Source organism: Barbus barbus, assembly GCF_936440315.1.
Source record: "Barbus barbus genome assembly, chromosome: 31".
In the NCBI taxonomy this organism is placed as follows: Eukaryota; Metazoa; Chordata; class Actinopteri; order Cypriniformes; family Cyprinidae; genus Barbus; species Barbus barbus.
In genome coordinates, this window is record NC_136759.1 from 13,844,640 (window position 1) to 13,860,047 (window position 15,408).

General features: G+C 36.0%; 2 protein-coding genes across 2 annotated transcripts in view; both read left to right on the plus strand.

The window, feature by feature from the left end:
• LOC306851389 (lissencephaly-1 homolog A-like) overlaps positions 1-2,844 on the plus strand; it is a 38,062-nt gene extending 35,218 nt beyond the window's left edge. The window contains exon 11 of the mRNA XM_079387578.1: positions 39-2,844. Coding sequence (XP_079243704.1) covers positions 39-112 — 74 coding nt within the window. The 3' untranslated portion in view covers positions 113-2,844. The remainder of the gene's footprint in view (positions 1-38) is intronic.
• Positions 2,845-3,451: 607 nt separating this feature from the next.
• LOC306851387 (RNA N(6)-adenosine-methyltransferase mettl16-like) overlaps positions 3,452-15,408 on the plus strand; it is a 28,219-nt gene continuing 16,262 nt past the window's right edge. The window contains 2 exon segments of the mRNA XM_079387576.1: positions 3,452-3,544; positions 4,149-4,281. Coding sequence (XP_079243702.1) covers positions 4,154-4,281 — 128 coding nt within the window. The 5' untranslated portion in view covers positions 3,452-3,544; positions 4,149-4,153.

Below are 15,408 nucleotides of genomic sequence, written 5' to 3' on the forward strand. Positions count from 1 at the left end.
TAAGTCTATTCCTAAATTACTGTCTCATCTCTCCACAGATTTCCACAAATCGGCTCCGTACGTCGTCACCGGCAGCGTAGATCAAACAGTAAAAGTGTGGGAGTGTCGCTGATCGTACCCGCAGGACCCTTCACAACACCTCCATGTTCCCCTCCACCCCCCGGACCCATTCCACTTCCCCTTCAGCTTCCTCCTGCTCTTCTGGATGCACTCGAACACCACGGTTATCACCCACCAAGCTCCGGTTCAATAACGTGTCCTTTTATGTAAATTATTCTGGATGTAGATCGAGCTATTAAATGAAGAAAAAAAAAAAAAAAAGTATTCTTGCATGGTGAATCCAAAACTGTATACTGTAAATTTACATAATGTTGTCTAGAAGTACCATAGGTTTAACACAGGCTGATCTTTCACTCAGCCTGACCTACCGAAGGCAGAAGCTGACTGGGTTAAATGTAGGGCACTAAACTGATAATTTAATGACAGTGTCTGATTTATTTTGTCTAAAAAGTTTTTTTATTTTATTTAGTTTTGTTTGTTTGTTTCCACTGTCTTAGTCTGTTTTGTGCCTAGCTTGGAGACCTTTCAAGGGGCAAAGGCTACAAAAAGAACCTATAATGCTGAGGTGGAGAGTTGGTCTATGGGGCTTGTTATCGAAGTTATTCTGTAGCTTTGTTACATCACTTCTGGAGTGTACTTACCATTCTCTTCTTGTGGATTTAGATAACATTTAATGGGTGCATCTAAGAACGTTTCATGTGTTTTGTCTGGAAACCTTTGGGAATAAATCTTTGTACGCTTGTCATGACACGTCCTACTGAGAACTACAATCCCACAGACATGACTTTACACTGTAAGAGAGAATTAATTATAGGAGTGAATTTATACGAAACTCCTGCATCCAAAAAGCCATGCTGCATAGTGGGCGGCAAGAGTGTTTTTTTTCCCTTTTTCTTTTCTTTTCTTTTTTTTTGCCCTGAATCAAAGATGGCTTTAGTGAAGATTTAGATTTTGACCTCAGTGGTCAGTCAGTTGAGTCTGTCTACTCAGGAGCACTTCAAACTTACAAGCACCGTAACGTTGCCTCTACGAAGCACTTGATTTGGCCCTCAATGTTTGTTGTTTGCATTAAGATGAAGGTGTCCTGATTCTTCCTTTGTTGTTTAATGATCCCGTTGCCCCTATGGCAGTTACGCTGAGATTTGAATTCACAAAAGACATTTGACGCAGAAATCGCAACCCTCAGTTTGGACCTAAGGTGCAAAGCATGACAAGAGCTCAAAGTTTCCTCTCATCAGGGGGATGTGCAAAAATCTGTCCTAAAAGAATGGGTGCAAAGATTTTCATGGTGAAAAAATGAAACTATGGGCTACACTCGATACTGTGGGAAGCTCGATCTTATAATAAACCTATGAGTTGTGGAGCTACAAACTAATGATCTGCCTGTTCTCTCTGTGGAGAGTCCTGATGGTGACTCCTATTGTAAAGGGATCTTCATACTGTGGACCATAGCTGAATATCCCTAAAATAACCACAGGTGCTCCAGCCATTACTTTAGTGTGATGAGTGGCACATTCTCTGCTATATCTCTTAATAAATGTACAAATAAATACACAATGGGAAATGATTTGATAAAATCCTACACATGGAGATAAACCATTCCATATCTTTTAAGGAGAAAATATGCCTTTTGACTTTGTGCGAAGACAAAAGAAATTGAATTAAATTGCACATCCCTGTTATTGTTAGATCTTCGCTCACATCGGACTGAAGGTTTTAAGTGATGTAAGGCTTCAAAATGCATAAACTGATATCATTTTAATTAGCCTTTTCATTCCAATGCAGTTATATAATAAAGAATTCACTGCTTAACCATGCTATTATCAAGCGATTTCCTGTTGTGTGTGTACTGGATGTACCTACTGCTGCTGAAAATCTGATAGTGACTAGTCTGAGATCTGTACCTGTCCACACAGCATTGCTGCATGTAACCGTACTGAAGATTGAGCTGTCTGGTGGGGAACAATTGGCCGTGTTTGATGTCCGACCATCCTGGTCAAAGTGACATCTTTTAGAAAATATATGCTCAAGTATGTTGCGCCATCGTTGGATAATGAAGCTAGACACCCTACCAGATAGGTCAGCTGGCATGCTAACTGTGGGCCGCTCAGTACGTGGTTGTAGAGGCCGATCTGTGTGTGCTTGTATGAAGTAAGATTACGACTTCATTTCTCTATGGGATTGTGGCAGACTGAGCAACCCAAGGGAGAAGTGCCCATCACAAGAAAAGCACCAATGATGCCTCCTTTAGTTTCTTGATTTAGATGCTCTGACTGTGTAACACAGCACAGAATTAGATTCAGATGTACTGGAGCTGTAAACCTAAACCAAAAAAAAAGTGGGTAATTTTGGACATCTCATCATTTGTAATTTAAACATGTATTTGCATTGTCCAGAATTTATTATCTTCCATAAGCAGCACTACTCCCTTACGATTGGCTTTCCTCAAGACCTTTAAAAAAAGGTCTTTCTTGGTTTGACAATGATGGTGTCCTGTTTTTGTGTGTCCAGAGGAGAAAGTTTGCTGTTCGCAGGTCCCAAGCAATCCCACTGCTGCACACGCTGGATGGGTTCATGTACAGACTTGTGAAGGTCCTGTCTGTAGGTCCATCCTCCAGCCACAGGTCTATCATCAGCTGTTACTTTGTGAATAGATTGGAGGCTTCAGACTTCACAGCTTGAATGGGACTCTTTGCTTTTTATGGTATCACTGTTCACACAGCCGATTGTTAACAATATATCTGGATGTTATTGTTTGCAACATAATTAAAGAAAAAATATGAATGTTTTGTCTGTTGGTAGTGATGCTGTATGAATGGAGTCAAACAAGGAAGTGACGCTGGTTTCCAGTAGTTCCAGTTCATTATATATTCAGCACTTTAAAGATTGCATTTCTTTTTAAATGTGGCTAGAAAAAATCGTACAAATTTTGATAATTATACAAGCTAAAAAATTGAGTGGCCATTAAACAAACAAGAAATTGAAAAAATTAGAAAATATAATGCAATAAAAGTAGTTCTAAACGTATTGCAAGGGGGAATTTTAGGTCATGACTCGCGAGCAATTTTATTTTGTGTATATAATAATTGCAAGTGGAATTTTTAATTGTCTTACTACGATTAGACTGTAATTTGTATTATAGAAAATAGTTTTTCTATACTACATTGTTTATAATTTATTTATAAATGCGCAAATATAATAGAACTATAATCAACAGGAGAACAAAAATATGAATTAAAAAAACTATTATAGTTGCAAATAACATAAAATGAATTAAAATAGCAAATATATGCTAATGAGGAATCTCGAAATAAGCGGAAGATTTTGTTCTGTCCAATATTCCGTGACGCCATATGTGTGCGCCGGCGCAGAATTGTGACTAAAGCGGAACCCTGGAACCAACACTTGAACGTTGGGACAACGTGATTTGCCAATGACAGCCGAGAGTGCTGAACACTGAGAAACTACAAGTTTTCGTTTATCGGTATTTATCTGTTCTTCCGAGCTATCGAAGCGGTAGAGTGTCGGGTGTGCTGTTCGTTACAGATGCATGTTTGGAGTGTGTTGTCTGGTGAATCAGTTAGCTGTTTTGGCTAACGTTAAGTTACTCTCTTAGCATATCTCAAGAGAATTATTCCTGAACACTTTCTTGTCATAATTTATTACATTAAGTACACGCTGACAATATGTTGTCTGTAAATAGACACACATTCTGCAATAACAGCGCATATGTAACGCACTTTAATTCATGCACATGGAAAACAAGACTTAAAGCAACAGTTCACAAAAATCAAACTTCTGTCATTTAACGTTACTCACCCTCATGTTTTCCAAACCTGAATGACTTTTTAACAATATTAGGGACTGACAGTCTCATAGCACCTTTTTTTCCACACAGTAATGAAACTGAATGGTGTGCAGCGGTCATTCTGCCTAATATCACTATTGTTCATACATGTCTGGAACAAAGCGAGTGTGAATAAATAATCAGAGGATTTTGATTTGGGTGTTAACTAGCCCTTTGAAACGGTTTATGACTTTGTTTTGATTGCTGTTTGGGGTGTCATGTGCAATCTGTTTTGTTGCAGAAAGAATGGCGCTGAATAAATCCATGCATCCTCGAAACCGTTATAAGGATAAACCTCCAGACTTTGTGTATCTGGCCTCTAAATATCCTGAATTCCAGAAGCACGTGCAGACCACACTGACCGGCAGAGTGATGTAAGTCATGTTGTGTTTTAGCTTTTTTAACGCGTCATATGACTTTGCTAGAGGAATTAAGAAATAAGACATAAAAGTGTTGTTTTGTTCTAGCATTGTGAAAGGAAAAAAAAATAATCTGTCTCAAAAGACAATTTTTTTTAATCTGTGGCCTGCACATATTTACGGAAGCGTATTGCATTCACTTGAGAAAAAAAAAAAAAAAAATCTACTCTGTTTTTCTGAATGAACGAGTTAATTATCTCGGAATTACGAGATAATTTTTCATAAAAAAAAGTTTTTGCTCTGTTTTTCTGAATTAACGAGTTAATTATCTCAGAATTACGAGATAAATCATTAATTCAGAAAAAGAGCAAAAACTTTTTTTCATGAAAAATTATCTCGTAATTCTGAGATAATTAACTCGTTAATTCAGAAAAACAGAGTAGATTTTTTTCCTCAAGTGAATGCAATACGCTTCCGTTTATATTTGCCTTTGAGTACAATGTGATATTAATTTAGAGATCTCAGACAAAACAATCACTTTTGCTTGTTTAGATTTTATATAGATTTGAATGTTTTTGAAAGAAGTCACAAAGACCGCAATTATTTGATCAAAAACACTGTTAAAACAGTAATATTGTGAAATAATATTAAAATTTATTTTTCTATTTTTAGATATTTAAAAATGTAATTTAATTATGTTATGGCCAAGCTAAATTTTCAGCCACATGTCTCCAGTCTTCAGAGTCACATGATCTTTCAGAAATCATTCTAATATGCTGATTTGCTGCTCAAGAAACATTTCTTATTATTATCAATGTTGAAAACAGTTGTGCTGCGTAATAGTTTTGTGGAATGCTTGAAACATTTAAAAATGTTCGCAGGATTCTTTGATGAATCGAAATTTCTGAATTTGATGAATTTAAAATAGAAATATTTTCTAACATTTAAATGTTTTCAATGAAATTACTGTCACTTTTAAATTTAATGCATGCTTACGGAGTAAAAATATGAATTTCTCCAGAGAAATTACTCCGGGCATAAATTTTTATTTTTATTTTTTTGGGTGATTTTTATTTTTTTTTCTCAGACACTACATTGACAAAGGTACAAAAGATGATTAAGGCCAAGCAATAATAATAATAAAAACATCTTGAGATTTAAGTCATTCAATTTTGAGAAAAAATAAAAATTCAAATAAAATGTTGAGAATAAACTCGTTAAATTATGAGAAAAAATGACACTATTTACACTAAGTGAAAATAGCCATTCTATTTGTTATGTAAAAGTAGCATATCTTTGCAAAGTGTAAATCGTAGCTAATTATTCTATTTATACTTATAAATAGCGACACATACTATTTGCACCTCAGTATTGTTGTACATTAACAAGATGCAATAATAACAAAGTGTAAATTATTTAAAATGATTAAATAGCCTAGATGCTGCCTTATTGTGAAACAAAGCTCTCCCGATAGCCTGCCTACTCCTAATCAAACCACAGATTCCACGGTGATAAACTAGTTTAAATACAGATGAAACAGCACTGCCATTCTCAACAACCTTTTATCCTGAAATTGAAAAAAAATTCTTGTAATTTAATGTTTATTTTCAACATTTTATTTCAATTGTTTCTTGAAATTTAATGACTTTTTTCTCGTAAATTGTTTTTTCTCCAAAAAAATTTACTTTTTTCTCGAAATGTAACAACTTTTTTCTTGTAATTTACAAACTTTTTCCTCAATTTAACGACTTTAATCTCAAGATGGTTTTATTTTTTTTATTGCTTGTCCCTAATCCTCTTCCGTACAAAGGTAAAGATCTAGCACATCGATAATATTTTTAAAAATTATTTTGCAGTACTGATTAAATCCCACCCTACACTTTTTTTTTTTCCTTTAATGATTTTAAACTGGATTAGAAGAAAATATGTTAATATTAATAATATTACAAACGCCATGTTTTAAAATACCAGTCACACTTTATCTCCCACAAACAAGCAGTGTGTCCCTAATAAATTCATTCATATAAATTTTAATATTTAATATTTAATGCGCACAAACTGGTATGCTGATGTCTGATAGGTTGCATATCTCAGAGGAGTCAGTCTGCAGACTTCTGCTTTGGCTTTGTAAAGGGAGATGAGTTATTTGTGGATCAATAATCACATTGGCGCAGTATTTTAGGCCTGTCCCATTGAAGCGGCTGCTATGATTGGATGAGCTTCCTGCTGTGACTGTCGATACTCAGCAGAGCATCCAGAGCTCCAGGGGAGGGACGGAGCCCGTGCTGTTGTCAGAAAATGAACTTGACAAGCAGCACTCCTCTCTGGGAAAATTGCCTGTGTTTTTTCCCCTCTCCTCATTGTCTTTCATTTTTTTTAGCCCCACTTGCAAGATTAGTTTTCGGTCTAATGGGAATCATCCTGAGCAAACGCCCTACAGTCATGTCTGAGGCTGAACATCATGCATTTTTTTTTGCCAAGTCTCCATATTTCCAGTCAGTCCCACTTGGTTGTGCACCGTTACCGTTGACCTTGCCAAGAGGTGTGTTCTTCTCTCTCCACTGAGCGAAACGTCCCAAAGGCTTCAGAGGCAGTGCATGCAAATCAGCCGCTGTGCCTACAGGGTTTCAGCTTAAAGAAACAGCGCAATGTTCGGCTCAGTGAAGTCTTGACAAGAGCAAAGATCTCAGCCTCTGGGAGCTTAACTCTTGAGGTGCCAGAGGCCAGTATCTCAGATCTCTTGGGTATTCTTCTGTTTTGCCCCAGCTCAGGTCTCTGGAAACTCTTCACAGTCTTAGCCAAGCCTGAGGGTTTTTATAACAGGCTCAGTTTTTACAGGCTCAGCCTCCATCGTTATTTTACTGATTGTTTTGGACCCATTTTGGCAGCTGAAAGAAAGACTGTGATTATGCATGCATGAGAGGAAGCAGGAATCTCGGATGCTTCTTTTCGATACTGGGCTGTTTCCTGCTCATATCTGTGGGAAAGCACTGCAGATGTGCACTACAGAGCTGTGGAGTGGCAGGTGGAAAGGGGCACAAAAAAGTATCCTGGAGTGGAAGAACGCCTCAAGTGTTTGAGAGGTGGAGGGCAGAAGATTGTAATTGGGACACAGAGATATGAAATATTTCAGACGGTGTGTGTGGTTGTGACGGTGACTCTGTTTCAGAGTATTGTCTTTGGTTGTTGACTTTTGATCATCATGGAGCTGAGAAAGGGCATTGAGGATTGACTGATCAGTAGGGTTTTTCAGTAGCAGAGATGTCCGTATCTGGAGATCAAGTTGGATGATGTAAAAATTATGAACTAGTTCACCCAAAAATGAAAATCTTGTCATCATTTGCTCACACAAGTTGTTCCAAACCTGTATGAGTTTCTTACTTCTGTTGAACACAAAAGAAGATATTTTGAAAAATGTTGGAAACCAAATAGTTGACAGTAGCCATTGACTTCTGTAGTATTTTTTCTACGCTATGGAAGTCGATGGCTACCGTCAGCTGTAGCCCATGTAATTTATTTCTGGTTTCCAAAATAAAAACATTAATTAAAATGATGAACTGTTTTAAATACTGATAAGCAGCGAATCAGCACATGAGAATGATTTCTGAAAGATCATGTGACACTGAAGACTGGAGTGATGATGCTAAAAATTTTAGCTTTGCATCACCGTGAAACCTTTTTTTTTTTCAGTTTTTTTGATGAATAGAAAGTTCAAATGAACAACATTTATTTTAAATAAATAATCTTTTGTAACATTTCAGTGTCTTTGGCATTTTAACGTGTTTGCTAAATAAAAGAATTAAGAAAGAGGCATATTTAATATTAAAATGAATGTTTTTATATGTATCATGCACCACATTGCTGCGGAAAAGTAAAAATATTTATTTTAATATCTTCTAAATTATTTTGAAAATGTATTGAACAATATGAACTTGTTAAAAAGTGTGTATATGTGTTGGTTTTTGAATAAAAACTATAGATTTTTTAAAAACTTGTTAAAATGATAAATCAGTCAAATATGAGTCTTTCACGTTTTCTGGCTTTGAATGAGGCATGAGACTCTATGGCGTTTTATTTGTGTGTTGTGTTATGTCGTTGTTTGTATTGTTGAATATAATAATATCACAAAGAGAGATGTAGTTGGCCTGTCTTCCCTCGCCCACAGTGCCGATCCTGTCTGGTCACATCACATTTCCTCAGCAGGAGAAGTCATTATAGCGTGACAGAGAGAGAGATGTGTGCTTCAGAGAAGCAGAGGAACAAAAGAGAAAAAGCTGGGCTATAGAGTGGTGTGTTCACAGCCCCAGACTGTATTGACGGCTGTGCACCTGGAGAGGCTCAGCTGATAGCATTCGTGTGTCCATCTTTCTGCTGGCTTTTCTCTCAGGTGTGCTGTCAGGTCTGGCCGTGGAGGCTCTTTTTGAAGATGTGGCTTGAAAAGAGCCCTGTGCTTCCTCACCCTTTGATACCTAATGATGGTTTTGAAAATTCTAACAACGCCCCTGGAGCTGTTCGCCTCTGTGGTCTAATTAGCAGGGCTGCCCAGCCTGTCCACCACAAACTCCCTCCTCAGTTAGCGTTTCTTCTTCTGGTGTACAAATCTCTGCTTTGTCCTTTTGCTATTGCTTATATAGAGCATACAAATCTCCCTTTATCTTTAACTCTGTAAATCTGTGTTGTCATTGTGAATAATGATTTTTGATTACACATTCTATATTGGATATTATATATTAACTGATATTGGATATTTAATTGTTTGCACAATATGCGTATTGTCTTTGCATTACTAATTCAACTAATTTTGCATAAACTAATACAGTTCTGAATAGAAGTTCTGAACTTCAATTAAATCATTCTTTTCGCTGTGGTGCTGTATATTCAGCTGAATAGTAGTGTTTTTTTTGGATCAGTGGTCTGTGGTCAAGAAATGTGGTGCATAAACACCCGATCAGCTCAGATCCTCATTTGTTCCTCATGACTTATGCATGATTGATCGCTTTGATCAAGCCAACATCGGCCACGTTTATCCAGGTGGGTTAAGTTAACACAGATCTGGGTCAGATGCAACCGTAGCAAGGACATTTGAAATGACCACACTGGTCTTAACTGTGAAAGAGGCTTTGTTCAGTTACATTTAAATAAAAATGTACTGTTTTACATCCTATATCTCTTGGCATTGATTGCTAAGGAATTGTGTTACATTCAGCATTTCAGCACAGTACTCCGTGTATTTTTGATCAGGTGAGCCAAGTCCAGTACAGATGTCTGGAGAGGTGTATGGCTTATGTGTGTGTGCATGTACATGTGTGCTTGTGTGGTCAGACAATCTCCGTATCAACAGGAGGAAGCGACATTGTTTAAATGTAAATGAATTCTGCAGCAGGTGTTAGTTGACACACATTTGCATGTTTTTTTGGGGTTTTTTTGTTGTTTTTTGCTTTCATATAAAACTGTAAACCTTTCTGCCATCTGCAGCAGGTGTACATCATAGTACACTTACCATCTGCTACTGTCCCAGACCACATGCTCCTCATCTCTCTGTCTCTCATTCACTCATACACTCTTTCTGTCTGATTATGCTCTGATTGCAGTACTAGCTTACAGTATTCTGCGGAGTAAAACACTGAATATTGCTTACCAAATTAAAAGTATATGTGAAATCAAATGCAGTATTCAGATGTTTTTAAAATTGCATCACATTATATTTTTAATTCAGTAGGTGCTTAAAAAATAAACAAAATAATTGTGCATGTTTATTTCCCCATATTTTACATTTGAATTACATTTAAAGTTAATCTTTAAAAAAAATAATTTAAAAACACTATTACTGTAAATTTAAAATTTAGCAGACCTTAAATTATGAATATCCATTTCCATATATACATTATAAAGTTGTGATGGCTAAATTCACTTGTAGCATTTAAAATTAATAAATTTTCTAGATTATAGAATTTATATACAGTATATAGTATAGAATTTTATTCGCTCATAATCGCTCATAACAATTATAGATTTGGTGCATGGATAATTTTATTTACTTGCATCTTTAATTCAGTAGGTGTCATTCAGGAATTATTTAAAATATATATATTTTTTAGAAATATACTGTAATCTAGCCTAACGTGGTGTGGAAATGTAATGTCTAATTAAATAATGAGGCATAAGATATCTCTGACTGATTCATCATGTTGGATGTATAAGGTAAAATCAAACATTACATTGTAGCATATAGTATTTTATGCAGTTTGCTTTTTTCTCTACACTTTTTTGGTACATGAAAGTCAATTTGCTTAATGTACACAGTATTGCAGAAATAGTCAGATTGGTGTATTAGTATCACATTTCCTCTCTCTTTTTCCTGCGGTATGCCTAGAGATTTGGCTAAAACCTAACTGATCTGGTATTTAACCAAAACTTCACAAGTTGGTCCTGCAAGTTAGTCTTAAAATGTGGGATTTGCAGAAATTGTAAGTCTTTTATATATACGAATTCTCATTAGCTTCTCCTTTTCATGGTTCCAGACTCCAGACATTGCCGTGCTGTTAGATTAGCTTCCTCATATTTCTTTTCTAAGTCTCTCATGCCACAGTTTTGAGGATAGGGTTAATCTGGAAAGAGACACTCACTGAGAGGGATATGGGTACGACAAGGAATCCTCTCCCCCATCATTTTTTCTCTGCTGCCACTGGAGGAGAAAGATATGAAAGGAGAGGAAAGATTTGGGGTGCAGATGTCATCCAGAGAGAGATGGGATTAGAAGGCATGAACCAGAGAGACGACGCCCGTCAGTGGCTCGTAGATGACCTGGAAGAAACTAGAGAGCATAAAAAATTCTGAATATAGTGTGACATTGTGAAACCCAAAAGTTCTGTCATTATTTACCCAATTATATTTGTTCCAAACCTATACTTATGTTCAAATTTTTGTGATTGGTAAGGCTGTGTTAATGTGTGGTTTTTTTTTTTTTTTTAAAGAGGTCTATTATGTTCACCTAGGCTGCATTTATATGATCAAAATACAGTAAAAATAATAATATTTAGAAATAGTTTTACAATTTAAAATAGGTCTCTTTATTTTAATGTTTATAATGTAATTTCTGTGATGGGAAAGCTGAATTTTCAGCAGCCATTACTCTATTCTTCATGGTCACATCAGAAATCATTTTATTATGCTGATTTGATGCTCAAGAAACATTTATTATTATTAGAGTTGTAAACAGTTATGCTGCTTAATATTTTTTTTAGAAACGGTTGTTTTTTCAATTTTTAGTATTCTTTGATTTATAGGAAGTTTGAAACGGCATTTTAAATAGAAATCTTTTGTAACTGACAGTTAAAAAAAAATCAATTTGTATGCTGACACGGAAGAGAAGAAATTTAATAAAGTTTTTATTTTTGTTTTTCTTTGCCCACAAAGTATTCTTAAGCTTCATATAATTATGGTTGAACCACTGATGTCACATGGACTATTTTAATGATGTCTTTACTACCTTTCTGGGCCTTGAACGTGGTAGTTGCATTGCTCTCTATGGAGGCTCAGAAAGCTCTCGGATTTCATTTGGAATTTGTGTTCCGAAGATGAATGAGAATGAAAGTCTTACGGTTTTGGAATTAATGACAGAATTCTCATTTTTGGGTGAACTATCCCTTTAAACTTTACTTTTATCCTCACATAAAGCTATAGTACGATTTCAGAAGACTTAAAATATAATGCATAAATCATATGGACCATTTTTATGCTGCATTCATAGTATTTTATATGGAGATTCGAAGATATTGTTTTTTGTGTGCATTCAATTAAAGAGTAAGAGCATAGAGGATTCAAATGACATGACATTGAGTAAAACATGACAAAATATATTTATTTTTGTGCACACTATCCCTTTAATTTGAGTCTGTAGTGAAAAGAAGACTGTAAATGATTTCTGTAGTTTCTAGGTGCAGTAAAAGTAGCATTAATCTCTGCAGCCTGGCAGACAGTGAATTGCATTATTGATGCAGTGGAAGGCTGTCCTGGGTGAGGGTCCTCTGCTGAAATGTCGGGCATAATTGTGGGGTTCAGCCTCGGCTCGCTTACAAATGAGATGCAGGGACACGGAGGGGGGCATCTCGCATCACTCGTCCTCTCTGCAGCCTGCTACAGGACTAATCCTAATTTTAAACTTGCACTTCCCTATTTGGGGTGTCAGTTTTTGATGCATGACAGCATTAACCATCAGCTTGTCTTAAAGGAATAGAGCACCCAAAAATGTCAATTCTGTCATCATTTATTCACCCTTATGTCATTATAAACCTGTATGACTTTCTTCTGTGAAACAAAAGAAAAAGGAGAAATTTAGCAGAATGTCAAAGCTGCTCTTTCCCATATAGTGAAAGTGAATGGTGACCACGATTGATACAGGGATAGTTCACCCAAAAATAGAAATTGTCATCATTTAAATATAAAATATAAAAAAATATTGATATCGATTTTAATCGATTCTCATTTTTAAAAAACAATATTGATTCTTAAATCCCGAGGACTGATTAGTCTAACCTGTTTTCCGTTAATGAATGTAACATAAATCACAATTAACTTTGTGCTTTGTTACTTTTGATATGAAACAAAGTCTCAATTTGAATTCTGTCCATTTATTACAGTGTTTAAACAATAAATGCCGTTTTGGCGCTGTTTAATGTGGAGTGTCAGATTGCTGTAGCGCCTGAGTTCAAGAGAAGCAGCAGCATGAAGCGCATGTAAACTGATCATCTCCTCCACTTTAACACCAGTTTTAGCAGGAAATAAACATCCGAAGGCATGTTAAAAGAAAAAGTACAACTTACTCGTGTCTCATGTAATCACTCAGAGTTTCAACTGCTGATAGATGCCAATATAACAGCTTGTAAACAATGTCACGTAACATCATATTTACTTCAGAAAAAACATATTCGGTGACCAAAAACTCATTAGTCAACTATAGAAATTAACTCTAGAGAGGAACATTTTGCAAAATATATATACATAATTTTTACTGTTCTTCAATTTTTAATTTGTTTGAATCAATCCATCAAGATTTTATGACAGCCATCATTTAAATGTTTATATTTCAAAAAAAGAATTGGAGTAGAAATATAATTATGTAATTGTAACTTTTTGTAACAAAACAAAATTATTGTATGACTTCATAAGACTTGGACGTGATACAGTGATGTGATGTGATGCTTTAATGGTGCTTTTACATCTTTTGGGAGCTTGAGTCTCTGGTCACCATTCACTTTCATTGAATGGAATAGAGAAGCTTGGATATTATGCAAAGCATCTTCATTTGTTTTCCACAGAAGAAAGGAAGTCATACAGGTTTGGAATGAGGGTATAAGTAAATTATGACAGTTTATTGTAAATGATGTAACTGCAACTCAGAAACCATCCTCAAATCTCAGAGGCAAAGTCCTCAGGATATTCGGTGGGCTTGTGTTTACAGCAGTGTTAAGTTGAAACGAGATCCTGGTCGACTAGAGATTTGATGTGCTGACAAAACCAAAAAAAACCTGACAGTTAGTGGAACGTCAATCCTCACAAGACTGCTCGGCTCTCTCCGTTATCTTATTAAAACTGCACCATTAGATTCTTTGTTCTCACAGAACACAATAAAAAGCTGTGGAGCGTGTTCAGCATCCATGCTTTGTTTGCTAATGGTTGGGTTTGGAAGCGTTTTGAGTTTGGTGGATTAAAACATGGCTAAACGGAGCTCTAGAGGTGACCTTGCGGTGCTGATGAGTAGACCCATGCTGTGCCGTTGTGTTAGTCTGATTGGTTAGAGTACTGCTTTTGCTTCAAGACTCTGATTTCACATCATTTTCACATCAAACGGCAACCCAGCGTAGTAGTAAAAATCTTTATGGTGCAATTTTTGGTTTTCAACCCTTCTGAAATGAACCTCGGTTATTGTGACTGCAGTGGTTTTCATGATATTCAAGCTCATTATGATCTCTTTCTCAATCTTCTGATTTCTACCCACTAAACCTTCCTTTTGCAGTTTTTTTTTTTTTTTTAAGAGTCAATCCTTGAGTCCTTGAGTCCAAAAGTTTCTGAGTTTCTCGTACTGGATCTAATCTGCCCATATACATACCCACCTCACGTCAGCATCACCGTCCTCTCACACACTAACACACATCCACAGTGCTCGTGCTCCACTGACACACCTCTCTATGGGGCGGGTGTAGCTGTTACTGTGGAGACGGCTGGGCTGCGGCACTCGGTCTTCATCCTGTGAGGCAAGCCATTCAAACAGAGGCTAAAAATAGAGAGCAGGATAACGGTTCTTGCGGCTTCATCCTCTGCACACTGATTATGACCTGACGGATGCAAGGTCAGCCACAGTCACACAGGATCATTTACACACTCTGCGAGGACCAGATGAGCTGCTGGGTCTCCATTATGTCATTTTTGGCCTCCTTTGTAAAATCTACACCCGTTTTATTTAGTCACCATTTGTGCTTTATTATTATTATTGTAGTTAATCCTGTTAAGTGGTAACCATGGAAACCCTCTATGACATCCATATTCATATTTAATTCCCAAGGTCACATTTTCAAGATTAATAGGCTGGATTGGATCGATGCATTAATTAGGGCTAATGTGTTAATAAATTATAAAGATAGAGGTGTATTGGATTTTTCACATGAACGGCTGCTGCAGGAATGTTTCCTTTCTTGTGTTGTGCTCTTATTTGTGTTCGAATAAAGAAAAGGACACAATGTTAAGGTTGTGGTCCACTAATGTCCTTTGATGGCTGATTTCCAAAGACGTGTGTTTAATGACCAATATGTAGCCTAAAGCCTATGTGTACAGTGGACCATGTTAAAATGCCTGTTTTTATTACCATTTATTCTATTTGTTTTATTTTATTAGATTATATATTTCTTTAGCAAACAATTTGAGTATGCTCTGCTGTTCAAAAGTTGTTGTTTTTTTTAAAGAAATTAATACTTTTATGAAGCAAGGACATTAAATTGATCAAAAGTGACAGTTAGGGCATTTATAATGTTATTAAATATTTATATTTCAATTGAAAATAATTCTGTATATACAGTATGCAGTTTTATGAAATCTTATTAACACATTTAAATAAATATTTCCTTATTTTAATATTTCCTTTTTTTG